The following is a 12043-nucleotide window of genomic DNA, read 5'->3' on the forward strand; positions in this document are numbered from 1 at the left end:
AATCTTGCTAACTGCTTAACAAAAGTGGGGACATCTGCAATTGGATTGCTCAGAGCTCTTGGTGAAGGTGAATGGCAGTTCAAAGGCTACAAAAAACAATAAAAAACAAAAGCACTGGTTTGGTGTTCCTAACATGATGTTAAGCTAGAACGTTGGTGCATATTGTTGTTCTACTGTGTTCTGTGTTCTTTAAAGAAAGAGGGGAGATTGTTATGTTGCATGTAACCTACTGTGCATGGCTGGGGGGGAAGAGATCTGGAGGCGGGGAAGCATTTGGGGATGGGCTTGCTGCTGCAATGTTTTTTGGACCTCTTGTGTTTTGTAATGGCGACCATTAAAGTGCAGATTCTGTCATCACCAGTGTGATCATTGAGTTAACATTTCAGGATGCTGGAATCTCTCCTGTCTTTCCTCTTGATTTACTGATGTTTTGTTTCCCACAATGTTCCTGTCGGAGAGCCTTCTTTGCTCAGAAACGAGAGCAACTGGGTTTCAGTTCAGACATACAACTATAGGCACCTGAACAATGGACCAAGTGGGGAATAGAAAATCCCCCAAAAATCTGATCAATCCCTTGGTTAGGTAAATTTATAAACTCTTTGCTAATTGTCATTGTACTATAAACTCATGACCAACATGAACTGATAAACATAATACAGGATAGTGGGACAAATGAGTGAAGCATGATGAAATTAAAGACAACAGCAGTACAATTCTCCAGGTATAGAAATCAGAGACACAGAATGATCCTCCAGTATCTGTCTGATCTGAGAAATGCAATAATCAGAAAAGGCCGATGCAGATACTGACCTTTGGACTTGTTTAAGGCATACTTCAACTGTACCTCCATTAAAGCACTTAATTGTATTTGAACAGCATTCATGTCCCCAACACAGCTCACCCAGATAATAGCGGAAATATCTTATGCACATTGCTCAAATGAATGCTGCCAGTTGTAGGCCACACCCATTTGGTTCCATGGTCCCAGCTGCATGCCCTGGAAGCTTGATCCCAAACTTCTTTGGTGTGAAAGGACAAGATAATGTGTAATGAAGTTTCAAGGGTGTGTGTTTAGTCTGGATCAATGATGTGAAAGTAAAGGCTTGTATCTCTTGCAGTTAAGCTTCCCACCATTAGTTTAGTTTATTTTTGAACTAAACATAGCTGTATAGGGTTTTAATACACTTTCTGAATTGGCACACAGCCAAGCCTGCTAAAAGCTCCACCTGTGTTTTTAGATGAGTTAGATCAATATAATGTGAACTCCCTACAATACAGTTTAACAAGCCATGTGCATGAAATCTGGTTGCACAATAGAGAACCACATGGCCTGCTAACACTATTACATCTACACACACAGCAAATGGTGAGGACATGGATTAAAGTACCTGCTACAGCCCAGAGAGAATGAATACAATATATGAGCGAGAATTTGAAAGCAGCATCAAGAAATTTGAAAAAGGAAACGCGTACAAAACTATATTGGTTCTATGTTGACATGATTTGTTATGAGTACGACCTCCAGTCTAGAATACTGCAAGATCAAAGATGCTGGGAACGCAAAATTTGAACAGTAATGTGGTTGTTGCCAGAATAATCTGATTCAGTGGGATGATGAGCTTTGTGGTTTGATGCTCATTTGCAGAGCAGATTTAGCTGAGCACTAAAGCAAAGACAGCCTTGAGGTCAGAGGACTGCTGTGTTTTATTTGTACATCATTCACACAACTGAGTCATTGCTCTTCAATGTTCTAGTGGTTAAGCTTCCTGATGAGGAACACCACCCTCTGCAGATTGTTTGATTCTGCAGTTGTGCTGTCTTGGTACAATTCCAGACACAGAGAAAGCTTTACCTTAAAATTTGTTTTACACCTTTGTCTCTTTCATTGCACTGTGATGCTTTTTCATTCTTCTGGTCTTTTCTGCAGCTCTGATAAAACGTTAATCAAACTGTGGTTTTTACTAGATCTGCACGATATCAAAAAAACATGCAATGTGCCATATTTTTTCAATGATGATATGACTTGCGATAAATTGGCAAATACTTAATCTTTAGTTTTGATGTTGGTCTGCTTTGGGTTTATTGCAGTCATGAATCCATGTTAGTCAATAGCTTATCATTTATATAATTAGCTAATAGTTATTAAAGTCCAAGCAGTTCTTTGCTAAATCAGTATTTATGTATTAGTATTGGTCACCCATATTTCTTTCATTATGTTCCCCATTTACTTTTGCTGCTTGGATTTTTGCCTTCTCCCTGTCAGGCCTGTCCACAGACCTTCATTGGAAAAAATATTCAGATCTCACTTTATTTTGTGTTTTACCCAACGTAAACAACTTTTATCTATTGCAGATAGATAAGATCATCTGTTTGGTAATATTTTTTCCATTTGGTCATTGAGCTGCATTGGTCCTGAATGAAATACATGCCAGACAGGACTGTAATAAGAAGCCCAAAAGGTTCAGATGATATCAGCCAGAGAGCGTAGAAAACTCTGTGTACTGGTTGTGTTTTAACTTCAAACTGGCGTAATTGACTGTAGATCCATTGACCCAACATGCCACATCATGAAGCTTCTTATAGAAGCTTCTTATAGAAGCTTATAGAAGCTTCATGATGGATCATGATGGATTGTTGTTTTAAGAGTGGACATCCCAGCAAATTCACACCAAGATTAGACAGACCACTACTCAGGTAATTACAGGACCTTCATCTCAGTATCTGCAGACCTCAGTTTGAAGAGTAAACGTTGAAGTTGATGTCAGGACAGTTCTAACAAGACTGAAAAAATCAAGGTTTTTATAAGGGTTCCCAAAAACCTCTTCAGCACATGTGTGACAACCTACATTATCTAGAGTACCAAAATACTCTAGAGGTCAATGTGAGGGCATCGATCCGACAGCTGAAGCTTAACTAAAATTGGTCCTCCTAACTGGACAATGATCCCAAACACTGCAACAAATCTGCAGATTGAATGGACGAGGAGACGGAACTCAATCTGTTGCAGTGAACCACCTCAAAAAGTTTAATCTCGTTCAAATGCTCTTTCTGGACTGTAGAAAAAGCAGTTTCTAAAATGAAAAGAAGCCAAATCTCTTGTGAAGAAGAGTACAGTACAGTAATATATCAAACTGACGAGGTCAAAGCAAAGACCATTACTACTATAGGTGGTTCTACAAACATCTGAATTATAGTAGTGGCTGTATGGAAATGTCTTCTTAACTAAAGTGTATAATGTTACCATATCAAAATGTCCATTGCGTTTTTTGTTGCTAAAAATACATAAGCCTTAAAGAACTCACTAAAACACAGACACAAACTTTTCACATCCGGCTCCCCGTTTGGAAGCTAATAGGCTGCAGACAGAGGAGAGGCATGTGGAACAAGCTGCCTCAGCATCCTGACCAGAGGGAGAGATGGCGAGAGACCCAGAGGGAGGGGTGCTGGCTGCTATGACAGTGAGGAGGGGGAGAGCGTCAGAGTGTTCTAGACTGCAGCAACCGTGTTGCATCTCAGCACATGATAGTAAGGGTTAGGTAGGAAAGAAGGCAGAATTAGCTACCAGAAGAGTAAAGTGGAGGAAAGCTGCTGCTGGTACCAGCCTCATCTGGCTCTCTGGGGATGATTTGCTACTGCTGTTGTGACTGCTGCTGACACATCGTTTGTCCGTTGATCTGCTCCAACTCTTACTGCCTCAGCTCTGACCTGCAGCAGCTAGAGCTGTGGACTGACTCTCAGCCAGAGGGATGCTCAGTCTCTTAGGTCTGCTGCCGATGTAGCTGTACCGGCAAACAACAGAGAGCTTCAGGGAACGTTGCCATCTTGTTTATCAATTGTGCCCTCCCACCTTTGGGTCCAGGGTGGGGGCCATGGGCCCCGGGTGTATGCTGCTGTTTGTTTTTGGCTTTGTCGGGGGAGCAGTAGTCATCAACTCGGCTGTGCTGGTCTCTTTGTCTGTTCTGCTGCTGGTTCACTACTCTGTCTCTACCGGAGGCTTACCTGCCCTGCCTTCGTTGCCCTCCCTACCCAGACAAAGCAGGTACAGGCTTTATGCTCGTTGTTTTGGTGCCTACCTACGTCAAAGCAGTGTACTGTTTATCTTCCCAACTTGTGTGGTAGCCACAGTGATGTTGCAGCCATGCAGTCACCCTGTTCCTGCCATGTGGGTGTGTTATCGGCATACAGTGTGAGACTGCGAAGTGAAAGTAGGTCAAGAGAAAGGGGGAATACAAATGTTATTTCTTAACAACCCCTTGATAATGAAATTTAGTCATTTTATGGTCATTTGCTAAATTAGTTAAATATTCTAAATATATATCTATGGTAAAATGTGTCCCAGGGATCAGTTCAAAAAGCAACAGCAATATTTGTCACCATCAGTGGCCCTTGCATGAACTGTTTGAACTCATGGCAGTATGTTCATTGTTTTAGGATCCTGCTTGTCATCACTGTTCCCCAGCTGCTGTATTCCCTATGGAAGCTATTGCTCAGTCCCACTCTGTTTTATGTTTTCCTCCACCTAACCTTTGTCTCAGTAATTGTTGGTAAGTTCACAGTGCCTCGTACAAGTTTTCAGACTTTCAGAGTATCACAACAAACCTGAATGTATTTTGTTGGAATTTGGCCCATTCATTTTTGCACTTAGCTCAAACTGACACATTGGATGGAAATAACCGTTTTCAAAAGTGAGTATATTGAGGGTCATTGTCCCGCTGTAAAAAACATCTGCCCAGAGCATGCAGCTGGGACCATGGAACCCTTTGGTGTCTTTTGGTATCTTTAACAGGGTTTTTTTCCAAATAGCTCCAGTTCCTTCCATCAACTCTGCTAAACTTTCCTGTCCCTGCTGCATTAACGAATCCCCACAGTATCATGCCATGGTATGTGCACGTTGATGTGCAACGTTACTTCTTGAGCACACGCTGAGCATGCAATATGCTTTTTGTCCCTCCTAGTTGGCTTGTGGCAAACTGCAGGTCTTCTAATGGCACCCTTTTGACACTCCTCTGTTAAGGCCAGATTTGTTTGACAACCTGACTAATAATTGTTGACAGGTTCTCTCACCTGAGCTGTGGATATCTGTTACAGTGAGGCTTCTGGCTGCTTCTCTAATAAATGCTATAATTTCTGGATTGTCTGTTTAGGTGGACAGTGTCTTGGCAGGTTTGCAGTTTTGCCATACCCTTTTTATTTTCGGATAATGGGTTAAACGGTTTTCGTGGGAGATGTTCAGTGCTTTGAAAATTGTTATCTGCAGAACCTCCTCCCTGACCTATCTGCTGTGTTCCTTGGTTTTCAGGATGATGTTTGTTCACTAATGTTCTTCAACAAACCTTTTTTGGGTCTCAAAGTAAAGGGCACTGAATATAAAACATGCCACACCTTTCAGATTTGTATTTGTTACACATTTTAAAACTATATTTTCTTTTCTTTCCACTTCAAAGTTAGGTGCTGGTTCGTTTTGCTCACACAAAATCCTGATAAAATACATAGAGGTTTGTGGTTGTGAGACAAAATGTAAAATCATCCAAGCAGTATAAAACCCTTTAGAAGGCACTGTACGTGAATATCTTGATATCATTTTGTTTCACAGATTAGAGTTGCCATATTAACATTTACCAGCAGCGAACTGCTTTGCGTGATCATTATAGCTGCTTGCCTGCTACGTTGCTGTTTGATACCCAGCTTTATTTTTCTTCCCACCATTTCAGCCCCAAGGGTCACAGTTCTACAGCACAGGATTTGTTGTCGCTCATCACGATTTGTAGGTCATTTCACCATACTGGGAAGGTGGACACTTTGTGCGATTAATTTAGCAGATTAAATGTTTCATTATGTGAATGACCTGAGGCTTTAATTACAATAGCTCCTTTTTTTAAATACCGTCACCTTCTCTGGAGCCTCATTACAACATGAGCAAAGCATTTTTACAGAGAACTTGTCCAGCATGTCCTATTCACCGTCATCTGTTCTTATTGCACACCATAAATCACATGTTCTTGCTCTAATCTGAGTGGTACCACTCCTTCATGCCTCAAGGCTTCTTGCCACCCTAATCAATCATATTTTACTCATGAAACCCTTTTTATTCTTCCAGATGACTCCAAAGTGCTTTAGAAAAACTAAAAACAGCCGGAAAGACTAAATTAAACTAAGTAGATAAAAAGAAAACAAAACAATCACTCTTAAAGGATGAGGAACCGAGGCGATCAGGTAGTAAGAAAGTACCAGAAATAAAGATGTGTACGGACACTACAATCATAAACAGTTAATAAAGGAATACACAAATCAGTATATTTGTGATAAGCGATTATATAACAGCAAATACAACCCAATCCTATAGATTGCTGTATAATTAATGTTATAACTGTTAATTACTTAAAGAGATTAAAAATAAAACCTAAATAATGATAAAGAATCGTTGACTTCAAATGAAAGCCAAACTGTATAGATTGGTCTTTAGATAAAAAATACACACTGTCAGCCGCCCTTGGGTCATCAGGCTGTTTATTAGGTGACGGCCATGATCAAGCATAAGTTTTAGTTCTTCGTTTAAACACTAACAGAAAACTGTTTTCAGAAGACCTGAGGGGTCTGGAGGGCTTATAGGATAAAAGCAAATCTGAATAAATAAATATTCATAACCTTGTTTTATCTTAACTGAGAAACTTTAGGGAGTTTTGGAATATTTTAGAAACTATAAAAAGTAAGTAAATAAGTCCATACCATGTTTTTGGATAAATACTGACAGTCATGTATCTTACATTAATGTTGAAGTGAACCTAAAAGTGTCTTCTGTGTTTTTTAACTCTGCTTTTTTAAAATTTTTTATTTAAACCTTTTTTAAAAAGGAACAAGAACAAAACCATTGCACCAAGAAAAGAGATCAGTAAAAAAAAAACAACAAAAAAAAAAAAAACAATGGAGGGAATGTTTTACACACACAAAATTAATTATTAATAGGCTCGTATGTATATCTAAGTCAATGCCTTTCTTGTTAGACATATATTGAATGGGGCTCTTCATATGAAATTCACACACAATTTCAGTATCAACCTAAGTAATCAGTGCAAATTAATTTCAGCTGGTTTTGTTCCTAACTGATGGTATAGAAAAGGGTTTCTCATTACCAAAGGGTCACTCAAGAAGCATGCATATAGGGCCCATTCTTAACTGGTTCTGTAAAAGAACCGGTTTACTTTCCCACCAACCGAGAGCCAAGTCGGACCCACGTCGTTGCGTCTCGTTCATTTATTGTTTGATCCTACCCCTGTGTTATTCTGTTTGTGTGAAGGATTGTAGACCATTTAACCACACGAGAAATATTATTTAACCCAGTTATTTCCGTAAGTTGATGACTGGAAATGCCAGATCTCTTGAATGTTGCATTTTTGTTTTGGATAGAACAGTGGTGCCTGGTTACTGAAAGCCATTAAGTGTAAATTGTAAAGTCCAAACCAACCGTTTCTCTTTGTCTGTAGGAAAGAGCGCCCCATCTCCATGGTATTCCAGCTTCCTGGGACTGATGGCATGACCTCTGAATTCCAGAGGGACCCTGTTGATACCCCATCTGAACCATGGAGATTCAACAACCTCAGCCATCCACAGTCCAACACCAGTCTCAAGGTATGATTAAATTCCTGATAAAAATCAGAAACTGCTCTCATGTTTAGACAGGTATACACTGTGAGCTTCCCACGGACCCAAATGGTCACATCATTCCCAGGTTGTTTGAAAGGTTGTAGGAATAAAAAAGGAAACATTCTCTGCCAGTAAACTCTGAAGGAGTACTTTTCTATTCAGAGAGAATGGATTCTTCAGTGTGTCCTGAATTTGTAGCTGTGTGTGTGTGTGTGTGTGTGTGTGTGTGTGTGTGTGTGTGTGTGTGTGTGTGTGTGTGTGTGTGTGTGTGTGTGTGTGTGTGTGTGTGTGTGTGTGTGTGTGTGTGAGATGGGGTGGCTTGGAGCCCAGGAAGGGAAGTGGTACCATTCTGGTGCCCGCCTTAACCCTCCAGGGGGGGTGGAGGAGACACAGTCTCTTTCACATTGTTGCTGTTGGAGATCATACTTCCAGCAAGCTCTGTCATGAATATTAATGTGTCTAAGAAGGCGCCGTTTGTTTTTTACACTAACACTGGATCAATAAACATGATTGGAATTGATAAAATGGGTTGACTCTTAGTAACTTCTATTTTTATTCAGCCTTAAGGATACTTTCTTGTTTTGGGACTTTTTCACCTACATGTAAAACCCTAAATGTGGCAGAAAATTAACACTGCACATCATCCTGAACAGACCATCTCCCAAGGTTAAACATGGTGATGGCAGCATCATGCAGTAAGGATGCTTCTTTCCAGGGAAGCTTGTCAAAGATGATGGCAAGATGAATGGAGTAAAATTCAGAGCAAACACCTCATCATGGCTGCAACAGGCTTGAGACTGAGGCAGATGTTCACCTTCCAGCAGGATGGCCATAGCTACAATAAAAGGACCTGTGGCTTGAATTGTGATGTGTACAGACCTTCGCCATCAACCCTGACTGAGCTTAAGCAATATTGGAAAGGAGAAAATACTTGCTCCTGTAATCGAATTGAAAAGTGCTTCCACAAAATATGACACGGGGGCCGATATACTTAGTTTTCTGTTTGTGAAATATTTTTTAAACCATGTATCCTTTTCCTCCCACTGGAGGAAACAAGTAGGCCTATGTGTTACTTTCTGTCAGTCTATGGCATAAAATCCCAATAAAATAGGTTAAGGTTAGTGTTTGTAACATGGAAAGCCTTTACCAAGTATTTTACCTCTATGAAGCCACATATTATTGTATTTTAACAGGCTTTTCAGCTAAAAACATGTCGTTTAGAGTTAGTTTGGTTTTAGGACTTTTAGGCTGCTTTTTTCACATTTTTATCCCACTTGAGTAATGGTGTTTGTTTAACATAATTTACTCTGATATGCAAGTCATTTGGGCATGATGTATTCCTTAACTCACGGACAACTTTCTCAAGAGCCACTTTTCGCATCTTCCATTTTTAGATACTTTGTCTGTGGCGCACTGCTAGTAACACAATGTTTCTTTTTATTTAGATGCATTTTTTTAAAATACCAAAAACAAGAGTTTATACAGTTGGTAATATTCTACTAGCAAGCTGATGGCTAAAGCACTATGAGCTGCAAATGTGGCATATTGTGATGATCAGCTGAATGGATAATACATCTCGCTGGTTCTGTCAGGTTTCTGCTGGATTTCTTTTTTATTTCATAGACTTGAAGTTCAGTGAGTTCCTGTCTGCTGTAAATTTTTATTTATTTATTTAGGCCTTTCCATTCTTTTTTTCCTCCTCTTGTCTACTTATTATTAAGCTACACACTGTGCAACATGCTGTCATGGTCAGGTACAGGGACTGAACTGAATGAGTGAAAATAAAGCAGATGTCCAAAGAACCACTGTAAAAGAACTGCAGGAAGCCTGGAAATGAATTGATTAAGACCATATAATCATATTATACAGGTCCTTCTCAAAAAATTAGCATATTGTGATAAAGTTAATTATTTTCTATAATGTAATGATGAAAATTTAACATTCATATATTTTAGATTCATTGCACACTAACTGAAATATTTCAGGTCTTTTATTGTCTTAATACGGATGATTTTGGCATACAGTTCATGAAAACCCAAAATTCCTATCTCACAACATTAGCATATTTCATCCGACCAATAAAAGAAAAGTGTTTTTAATACAAAAAACGTCAACCTTCAAATAATCATGTACAGTTATGCACTCAATACTTGGTCAGGAATCCTTTTGCAGAAATGACTGCTTCAATGCGGCGTGGCATGGAGGCAATCAGCCTGTGGCACTGCTGAGGTCTTATGGAGGCCCAGGATGCTTCGATAGCGGCCTTTAGCTCATCCAGAGTGTTGGGTCTTGAGTCTCTCAACGTTCTCTTCACAATATCCCACAGATTCTCTATGGGGTTCAGGTCAGGAGAGTTGGCAGGCCAATTGAGCACAGTGATACCATGGTCAGTAAACCATTTACCAGTGGTTTTGGCACTGTGAGCTGGTACCAGGTCATGCTGAAAAATGAAATCTTCATCTCCATAAAGCTTTTCAGCAGATGGAAGCATGAAGTGCTCCAAAATCTCCTGATAGCTAGCTGCATTGACCCTGCCCTTGATAAAACACAGTGGACCAACACCAGCAGCTGACACGGCACCCCAGACCATCACTGACTGTGGGTACTTGACACTGGACCTCTGGCATTTTGGCATTTCCTTCTCCCCAGTCTTCCTCCAGACTCTGGCACCTTGATTTCCGAATGACATGCAGAATTTGCTTTCATCCCAAAAAAGTACTTTGGACCACTGAGCAACAGTCCAGTGCTGCTTCTCTGTAGCCCAAGTCAGGCGCTTCTGCCGCTGTTTCTGGTTCAAAAGTGGCTTGACCTGGGGAATGCGGCACCTGTAGCCCATTTCCTGCACACGCCTGTGCACGGTGGCTCTGGATGTTTCTACTCCAGACTCAGTCCACTGCTTCCGCAGGTTCCCCAAGGTCTGGAATCGGCCCTTCTCCACAATCTTCCACAGGGTCCGGTCATCTCTTCTCGTTGTGCAGCGTTTTCTGCCACACTTTTTAATTCCCACAGACTTCCCACTGAGGTGCCTTGATACAGCACTCTGGGAACAGCCTATTCGTTCAGAAATTTCTTTCTGTGTCTTACCTTCTTGCTTGAGGGTATCAATAGTGGCCTCCTGGACAGCAGTCAGGTCGGCAGTCTTACCCATGATTGGGGTTTTGAGTGATGAACCAGGCTGGGAGTTTTAAAGGCCTCAGGAATCTTTTGCAGGTGTTTAGAGTTAACTCGTTGATTCAGATGATTAGGTTCATAGCTCGTTTAGAGACCCTTTTAATGATATGCTAATTCTGTGAGACAGGAATTTTGGGTTTTCATGAGCTGTATGCCAAAATCAACCATATTAAGACAATAAAAGACCTGAAATATTTCAGTTAGTGTGCAATGAATCTAAAATATATGAATGTTAAATTTTCATCATGACATTATGGAAAATAATGAACTTTATCACAATATGCTAATATTTTGAGAAGGACCTGTATAGTCGAGTCTGACGGAGTGCTCCCAGGGTCCAGAGGGGGCCTTGAATAACTACTAAATAAATAAAATGAAATTGAGACATCAGAAATTGCAAAGAAAAATCATGCAGACCTACACCATGGGAAAACAAAACCTGAGTATCCCTGGCCTGCAATCATCCATTAATAATATAGAAGGCAAGAGACAGGTGAGAGTGAGCACAGTAGGAGATCGGAACAGAGAGAAGTGGAAAACTGAGAAGTATTTTTTTATTGGAAGGATTTATTGAAAAGCTGGGTTCAAGTCTAAGCTGTATTTAAACACAATCACTAATATTTTGAGAAGGACCTGTAGACCTTCTTATATTCCATATAAAGGAATATAAGAAGGTCTTACTCCAAGGAAGGAAAACACAATGAAACAAGACAGTCAGAGACTGCATACCTCCCCCACCCAACATGGGGTCACTGACTCCATAGATTCCTACTTGGCAAAGTTAGCTACTCCAAATCAGTGAAGAACAAGAAAGGTCAAATTGTATGCTTTCTGGCGTTTTTATGACATTTTTTTTTGACCGTGAGAACAGCACTTGCTCTTGGATTCACATTTATATCATTGTTAGTTTGAAAGAAAAGCAATTTTTCCTAAATGGTGGTTTTCTTCCATATAGTTTAAAGCTACATCTCATTTGTTAGCGCCTTCCTGAACCAGTAGAGCTTCAGCTACAATTTGATGTTAGTTGTAGCTTTATTTGCTACCTTACACTAACACATTTTCTATTGGCCATATATTTTTTAACATTCTCGATCACCTGATCCGAAATTCTGCTGTGATCATCTTTGCCATAAGGTAGAATGGTAAATGGACTGAACTTATATAGCGCTTTTCCAGTCATACAGACCGCTCAAAGCGCTTTACACTAGCGCCACATTCACCCAATCGCACT

The 12043-nt window shown here is 40.2% G+C and overlaps 1 protein-coding gene across 8 annotated transcripts in view; it reads left to right on the forward strand.

Annotated features, from left to right (window-relative positions):
- spag9b (sperm associated antigen 9b) overlaps positions 1–12043 on the forward strand; it is a 78918-nt gene that overhangs the window by 33746 nt on the left and 33129 nt on the right. For 5 of the 8 annotated variants that reach the window (XM_047378103.1, XM_047378105.1, XM_047378107.1 and 2 more), the window contains exon 5: positions 7482–7626. In XM_047378103.1, coding sequence (XP_047234059.1) covers positions 7482–7626 — 145 coding nt within the window. Of the gene's footprint in view, positions 1–3547; positions 4040–7481; positions 7627–12043 lie in introns of those variants that run through there. The other 3 variants (XM_047378108.1, XM_047378109.1, XM_047378110.1) reach the window with 2 other exon arrangements.

Source organism: Girardinichthys multiradiatus, chromosome 10, assembly GCF_021462225.1.
Source record: "Girardinichthys multiradiatus isolate DD_20200921_A chromosome 10, DD_fGirMul_XY1, whole genome shotgun sequence".
In the NCBI taxonomy this organism is placed as follows: Eukaryota; Metazoa; Chordata; class Actinopteri; order Cyprinodontiformes; family Goodeidae; genus Girardinichthys; species Girardinichthys multiradiatus.